Below are 8369 nucleotides of genomic sequence, written 5' to 3' on the forward strand. Positions count from 1 at the left end.
TGAGTCACTGCTTAGAATATATTGGCACTGAATTTTCCTTGTGGTAATGACATTCATGTCAGAGACCCACGTTGTAGCCCCAGCTCTGCCACTCACCGGTGACTGTGGGCAAATCACACGAGCACTTGTGAATTCCTTCTGGTAATTTTCAAGTTTCCTTCCAGCTCAAAATTCAAAGAGATCTGATTAGCTCAAGTACATAGAAATGCAGTAGTTACAGAACTACAAATGGTGGCAGGAGAGATTCGTATTTACGACATGTAATATTCCTTTTCAGTAATGCCACATGGTTAGAAAATTTTCAGATGGGCTTATTTTAGAAGTAATTTAAAATCTTTATATAGATATACTCATTTATCCAACAAATACTTACTAAAGACCTTTTATATACCAGACATTATATTAAAGGCTGAGACTACAATGATAAAAAAGAGGAAAAAAAGCCCCAGACTTTCTGATCGTAGAGCAGGGAAGGCAGACAATTTTAGACAAGAAATAACAATAAGCTGGAATAAGTATTATCATGGGATCCTGACTGTGAAGACAAAACACACAGCTCAGATTTCACCTGGGCTACAAGTCAGGGAAGGCTTCCCTGTGGACATGCTGTCTAAACTGAAAGAATATGCATGCCTATGACTTTTATTTGGGAAACCCTAATTGAATAGAGCATGCAATAAAAATATTTATTTGTCCTAAGCCTAGACTAAGAGTTTAGGACTAAAACAGCTCATGAAGAAGAATCTGAGTACATCTCATAAGTATCCCCACCCTCAAGTTTTTAATCAGTCATTTAATCATAAATTTACTCCCATGGGAATTCTTTTCTTGAATCAGGCTTACAAAGCATGACTAATATTATTATTTAAGAAATACTCATTCATTGTCTTTCTATAGTTACGATCATTCACTGCAGCTCGAAGAGTATATAGTAGATATACAAGAGGTTTTAATGATTTGTTGATTAATGATGAGTTTTAATTTCTCATAGTCTTTTCTCATCTTCAATATTCCTTCATCTCGGCATTCGTAGGACAAGAATTCGATTGCACTGCCACTTGACCCTGAGGGTTTTGGAAAATCCCCTGTGTAGTAGATGTCATGTTTCCAGGACAGATCCGATGGCAAATGTTCTGTCTTGTGGCCAACACAAATTTCTCATACCATGAGTTATGAGATTTGGTTTGGAAACATGGTCACCATATGTGACAGAGACCATTGAACAGGGTAACAAAGTTAGATCTCTTCAAGAATCCAGGCGGCCCTATGCCATGCCAAAGGAAAATCATAAACAGATTGAACATTTTCAATTTAAAATCTATCCACTCTGAAGTTGCTTTGATATCCAAATTGTTTACTAAGTATTCATTGCATGTCATATATTATACATAGAGAAAGAGACAGCACACACACATATATTAAAACAGGGCTAAAAAATGAAATTATAGTTTGAAAGTTTTATAACTGCTAAACTAAGAATAGTATTTAAATTATTTTATAGATGAGAAAGATCACAGAAATTGCCTCCTTTTTAGTGTCAATGCCTTGATTTATTGTTTCCTGGTTTCATATTATTATTCAGCACTTGCTTTATTATTTAACTTTTTTTGCTTCTTTGTCTTTTCTCTCCAATTAGATCAAAGATTCTTTGATGGTAGGCACCGTGTTCTTCCTCCAGAATACCCAATTTTGCAACTATTAGACCTTCAATGAATATTTACTTAGGGCTATGAATCGTTCAAAAACCCAGAAACAAATTAGCTACAGAACTACATATGGTGATTAAAAACATTTCAAATGATGGTTCTCAAACTTTAATGTGCTTAAGAGTTGAAAGGGAAGACTGTTAAAATGTGAACTCCCAAATCTCATTTCCAAAGACTCTTATGTTATAAATCATTTCTTCATCTTCCTTCCCATAATTATTATTAGTAGTAGTAGTAGTAGCAGTAGTAGCAGTGGTAAACCAAAGTAGGAAAGATGAGATACACATGCTGGGTCCTTGGGACTCCATTGATGTTTCTTACAGAGGAAGGACTTTACATATGGTGAGGTAGCTTTGTCCCTCTCCACAACCCCCTTTCCCCAAACACTCTGCCTTCTTCCTTCCTTTAATAAATACTTGTGTGTTCATTAAGTGACAAGCATTATTCTAGGGCCTGGAGTTAAACTGGTCAACAAGATGTACAAATACTTTGCTATCTATCACAGCACTTAGATTCTACTTGGGGGGGAAGACAAACAATAGACAAGGAGACTTTAAGATTCTTTCAGACCTTGTTAACTAATATAAGGAAAATAAAAGAGGCTAATATGATAGAGAAGACCATTAAGGATTGAGCTATTTAAAGAGTATGGTCTACAAGAAAACATGTGATCTGAGGACTGAACGACCAGAAGGAGCCACCCATGTAAAAGATCTTGGGCAAGAGCTGTCCAGGGAGAGGGGACAGCAAGTGCAAAGGTCCTCAGGCAAAATGAGGATTCAAGGATCAGCAAGGAGACCACAATGGCCAGAAGTGGAGAGGGAACCAGCTCAGACTCATTTACCAGGTGTGGTCTGGGCTTTGGTATGGGAGTATCTTGGCATTACTCCTTGGGAAGCTGGAGAAATACTTCTGGCTCTCAAAATTAAGGAAGATTATGTATTTCAATAAGTGTTATATGAGCACTTCTCCTATTAAAGGCAACCACATTACTGCAACTCCTCACCCATGAAAAACAGTTCATTTCATAATTCTTTTTGGTTGACAATTTGTGATAACAGGGTTTCATCACCATTGGCAGATTACATTTTGTAGTACTTGAGCACCAAAATTTAGGTCACTTTGAATTTAAGATCCAAATTATCTATCATTGATTGGATGCCTCAAATATTGTAAAATGGAATCTCATAAATGGGACAACCTTGTATTTGAGAATTTATATGCTTTTTAAAGGAAGAATGCTTATGCCACAATCCTAAAGTAAGTTATATGGTATGTGCCTTTTTTTCTGGTTTGGAATTATTTTTCAACTCTTGCATTGACCTGTCCTATCACTCCAACTGGACATCCGTGAATTAAAAGCAAACATACTGCTACCTCCAAGCAGTTTCGTTTTGTCTGAATAACTCAGTGCTTAAGGAAGGAAAGAACCAAGACAAGCATGTTATTAGTATGTGTAAAATCCATTCCTGGGAGCTACTACTGAAGCAAGGAGATAGCAGCTCAGCTTCAGACCCCATTGATCACTGCTCTTTCATAAGCCATCTTAGAAAAGGGCAGCCCAGGTGACAAGTGGGCCTTCTGTGATAAGGGCTCGTGTCCATTGGAAATGGGAATCAGCTCCATAGTTTCATTTCACAGGGTCCACCAGATGGCAAATGACTTTATCTACCCGGACCAGATCCGGGCTGGAAACAGAATGCATTCCATGCCCCCCTTCCACTCTGCTGGAAAAATTGGAGTTTTTCTGTGAAGGTTGCTTGATTTAGTGTGTGTGTGTGTGTGTGTGTGTGCGTGCACAAATGCACACTTAAGCGTGATTATAGTTCTAAATACAAGTTTCCAAATGCGTGAAAATTGTCTTCTTTGCTTGTGTCTGGCTGCTCTGGTTAGAAATCAGTAGCTTCCAAAAATGGGGACCAGCATAGTAATGGCAGGATACAGATACAGTAGCTGCAGTGACAGACATGTAACAAGATTGAAATGAGTTGGTGAAACATTTGTGGGAAAAGGTCTGGGGAAAAGGGTTGGAAATGAAGAGAAAGAATCTATCTAACAGAAAATGAAATGTCTTCATTATCACAAGAAACTCCAAGTAGCCTTCACTTAGTCACACTGGAATTACAATTTCAGCTCACATCGTTTGCGAACGAGGAAGTAGAGAATATGACCATGGAAAGTGATATTTTAAGCTTCAACACACATTGCTCATCACTGGCTTGACTTGCAGCATGTCTTTCAACAAAAGCACATAGTGATTTAATCTCAACAGTAATTTAGTCTGCAGCCGTATGAGACAAGACTATCATTGCAGACAGGCTGTGATTTGTGAAATTCAGGTGCTGGGGATTAGGACCACCTGTTGAATTTAATCTTAGAGTTATAATGTTAATACCATCATGTAACTGAACATAAACACTACATATTTATCAGACTTTGGGACCTCCAGCCATGGAGATGTGAACATTTTCCTAAATGGTATCTGTAACTCTCTCCAGATTCTGTAAATCAACAGCAAATAAAAAGTCTGTTGGAATTCTGATTCAATATGCAGTAGCATATGCCTTGGTGGTCATTACATTCGGCACATCCTATAATTTTTCTAAGGCCTGATATGAGCGTGGAAAAACAAAAAAAGCAATCAGGGTATCATCTAGCAACATAGTAAGAATAGAAAATCTTTCATTCTTTGTAAATCAGAGAAAAAAATCTTAGCAATATTCTAAAAAATTTCTACCTCTGCCTAAGCAAGACTATAGGAAGATCCCAAGTAAACCTAAGTAAACAGCAACTTTTGGAGAGGACGTATACACGTTACACATATACCTCCCTATAGCCATCAGAAATGAAACTTCACCCAATTTCCAGTCAGTTAGATAGTAACAGTAAAGTGATTACATTTTGAGTAGAAGTTTATATTTAGTTCAGTGGGACAATTGGGATAATGCCTGGAGAGAAGGCATAGACTTTAAGATTTGCATTTGTTCTTTTGCTTGGGGTAGGGTAAACGCTGTTGATCCTTTGAGTACGGAATTTGGTGAGATGTTGGTTTTCTAGGAAAGAATGCCGTTGGTATTAATTATATGCAGAGACCTTCCTGGTCACATTTATAATTCTCTGCTAAGAATTCCAAGGACTTTCACACACATTTATCATTCATATAACAACTTTACAATTTATAAAACCCTTTATTGCAGATTATGTCAAATTCCCATATGGGAGTTTCAACATTCCTTCCCAAAAAGGGCTGGTTTTCATTGTAATGAAATAAGGCTCTGAAACATTGAAAATGGAATCCAATAATATATTTGTGCAAATAGACACTGTTTTGAAAACAAATATGAGGGAATCATATTTTGCCTTATGCTATCAATGTTCTTAGCTGGTGTCTGTCCAGCAGGAGAACACAGAAAGGAAAGTATTAGGAATACCTTCCCAAAGGCAGATCAAAGCTTTCAGCAAATTTACCTTTTCACACCCCATTAATCAAAGCTTCGCAAGAGCTATCTAGCCATTTTCACTAAACAACAGCCATGAAAATCCACTAAGTTCAATAAATTCATCATATACCAGTTACACATAAACACCACATCCATCCAGTCAGAAGCAGATGTCTAAACTTTTCTAGAACTCTAGCCCTTATGGGTTGCTTTTGCACATACAGATATAAAGGGTGTAATCAATCAACATCTCCAAGAGAAAACTGAAGCTGTTATTATAAAACTAATGACCCTCTCTACTTTTGATTTTAGGATTCTACCCCCAGCTCCTCCCCCCACCTCCAAATCACTTCCTAATGAAATCCCTTCCTCTTTTCTGCTTCCCCAAATTTTCCCCAGTACACATTCCACCTTTTCAGAGAGAATTTCCTTAAACCTTCCAGGACAGTGAACTTTCTCATCTCCGCACCCTAACAGTGCTGTTTTATATCTAGCATTTCTTATATATTATACCTATCAGTCTACCTATCTAACCATCCATCCATGTTTCATGGTTTTTTTGTTTTTTTTTTGTTTTTTTTTTTTCCCCACAAGTATCCAAAGATCCCCAACCCTGGGTCCTTTTGACCCTCCAAAATCCTTTTGGCTGTATGCATTGCACAAATGAGTGGAAATATTTTGACTGCCACTTAAAAAAAAGTTTGACTTTTTCATGCACGGTAAGGCCAATCTTTGTTTCTCAAGCAAAAGGACCGCCTGCTAAATATTACTTTGGCTCATAACCATAAAATCTAGTAATACAAAAAGCAGAAGAGCTGCGTGGTTTCAAGAAACTCTCTAACCTTTATAGAGCAGATACAGAATGGAATTGTGTTTTAGTAAAAACATATTAGGAGCTTCAAATAATGGGGAATATATTTAAACTGTATTAAAATATCTTTTCAGAATCAGGAAACCTGATTAGAATTCTCCCAGAGGCTTCTCACACTGAAACCAGAGATTTATTATTTGGGGGAAAGGAGGCTCAATTTTTAAAAATCCATCTTATTAATTATTAGCCAAGCCATGCAACGGCTTCTCGGAAGGCAGAGAAAAACAGGCCCTCAACGATGAGTTTCAAGCCAATGGAAGCGGAGTTTGTGCCTCCAGCCTTCCGCGCCTGCCTTGGGACCGCTCCCCAAGGCTGTGGCAATTCTTCCCAGAGCAATCCGAAGCCGAGATCAGAGGGGAATCTTTGAGCAGGAGCCGCCGCGGCCGAGGACTGGCAGTCACTCACCCACCAGTTCCCAGCGGGGCAACGCTCAGGCTGTTACTCGCGCCATCGCCGGCTCTCCTCCCAGCAAGGGCGCGACTGGGCTGCCAAACCCGACGCTTCAGGAACCCAGCACCCACCCCCGCAGCTGCAATTTTGGGGCTTAGAGGGTTTCACCTCCGGGGCCGGTTCCTGTTAGGATACTGGGCTTTAGGTCCGCTCATCTCACCCCTATTCCCTGGAAAACTTTACCTCCGTCTCCAAACAGGAATTCATTCCGAGAAGGAACTCTCCCACCCCACCCCGGCGGCTCCGCTCCCCCTTCCAGCCTCCACAAGGCACCTACTCACGGCGCCTCCCAGCCCCGGGAAAGGGGGCAGGCTCAGGTGTGCGGGATCCCCATGCTGGGTGGTGCGCGCGCCGGCGAGCGAGCTGTCACCTTATGGTCCGCCACGCCGAGGTATCCGTCCAACGGCCGCGGTGCCGCGGGGATCCGGGGTCTCGAGGGTGGGCTGCTCTCCGCCGACGGCTGCGCGCTGCCGGTCGCCCCTGCCTGCTGCTGCTGCTGCTGCTGCGGGGGCCGCTCCTTCTGGCCGCCGAGGCTGCTGTACACGAGCAACAAGCTGGTGCACATGGTGGTGAGCGCTAAACACACAGCCAGACCATGGCGCTGCGGGCGGGCGGGAGAGAGCAGAGGGGAGCTGCTGAGAGCCGAACCCGGAGGAGCGCGCCGGCGGTGACACGCGCGAGGCGGTCAGACGCTCGATTGGGGGGGGGGGGGGCGGCGTTTCGGGGCTGGAAGGAGGTGGCCGGGGTCCCAGCCCCCGGCGCGCGCGCCACGGGGCAGGAGAGGCACCGTCCTCTCGCGCACGGCAGGGGATGCTCCCGAGCGTGGCTGCTCTCGGCGGACGCCACCTCCCAGATCTCTCGGCAGAGGGCAGGTGGTGCGCGGCGCCCAGCTTACACGAGGGAAAGCGCGCCGGCCGCGAGGGCAGAGGTGGGCTCGCACTTTGAGGAGGGGCCCCCTCCACCAGCTCCGCTGCTGGAACCTCTAGCCCTTGCACCCTCTCCTTCTTGGACCCGCGGGGCTCTACCTCGGCGATTTTTGCAAGTTTGAAATCCGACAAGAAAACCAAGAAAGTCTGCAAATGTTCCCCCCTCCCCGCCCCTCTTAGTTTTTGCCAGGCTGTTGCTTTTGGGTATCCTCCACCCCCGAACCATGCGCCCACCCCTCCACCGCTTCTTCAGCTCTCCGTGGGGCCCCAGACCTCTCTCCCGAGATCCAGGAGCCGAGGCAACCCGAGTTCCCATCCCGGCTCTGGGATTCCGAGCCAGGCAGAACCAGGGAACCGGAAGGGGGCACCGAGCAGGTGGAAAGTTGTCCCTTTGTAACAGGCGACCTCGCGGCGCAGGGGTAGGCGCCCTGGAGCTCTCCCGCGCGCCCCGGGGACGCTGCGTCCCGGGGTCCCCGCCTCTGCTCAGAGGAGTTGCAACAAATGACTCACCATCAGGGTCTTCATTTTGGGCACCTCTTTTGTGAGGAATCCTCAGGCACACGCGTCCGGAGCCACTTTTTCTTGGAGGGTTTCCATGGTGGGTGATGGGGGGGCGGGCGGCTCTGATTTTCGCCCGGCTGCCAGCCGCGGCTGAGTGGGTAGGAGAGCCGCGGGACCCAGGAAGAGCGGCTGTTGCAGAGATTAGAGACAGAATTAAAACTGAACCGGACCCTCGTAGTCTCTCAGTGATCTACACAACTGCCGCCTGCCGCCGCCTGCTGGGTCCTAAAGACCTCTGCATCTCCCCCTTTCCCGCCCCCAAATAATAATCTTTTCAGCCGAGTGGAATTTCTGGGGCGAGAGAGTTAACCGTGCCAATGTACCCACCTATTGGTCCGAGGGCTTATTTATCTTTTATGAAGTCATCAAGTAAAAACGAAGGAGAACCCCATTGGATTCTGAACATGATAGCCAT

General features: G+C 44.0%; 1 protein-coding gene across 1 annotated transcript in view; it reads right to left on the reverse strand.

Moving 5' to 3' along the window:
* ST6GALNAC5 (ST6 N-acetylgalactosaminide alpha-2,6-sialyltransferase 5) overlaps nucleotides 1-8164 on the reverse strand; it is a 175584-nt gene extending 167420 nt beyond the window's left edge. Inside the window, exons 1-2 of the mRNA XM_019448842.2 lie at nucleotides 7904-8164; nucleotides 6838-7068 (exon numbers count right to left, since the gene is read on the reverse strand). Coding sequence (XP_019304387.1) covers nucleotides 6838-7068; nucleotides 7904-7918 — 246 coding nt within the window. The 5' untranslated portion in view covers nucleotides 7919-8164. The remainder of the gene's footprint in view (nucleotides 1-6837; nucleotides 7069-7903) is intronic.
* Nucleotides 8165-8369: the final 205 nt, after the last annotated feature.

This window comes from Panthera pardus, unplaced genomic scaffold (genome assembly GCF_024362965.1).
Source record: "Panthera pardus isolate Hobbes unplaced genomic scaffold, ASM2436296v1 HiC_scaffold_11, whole genome shotgun sequence".
In the NCBI taxonomy this organism is placed as follows: Eukaryota; Metazoa; Chordata; class Mammalia; order Carnivora; family Felidae; genus Panthera; species Panthera pardus.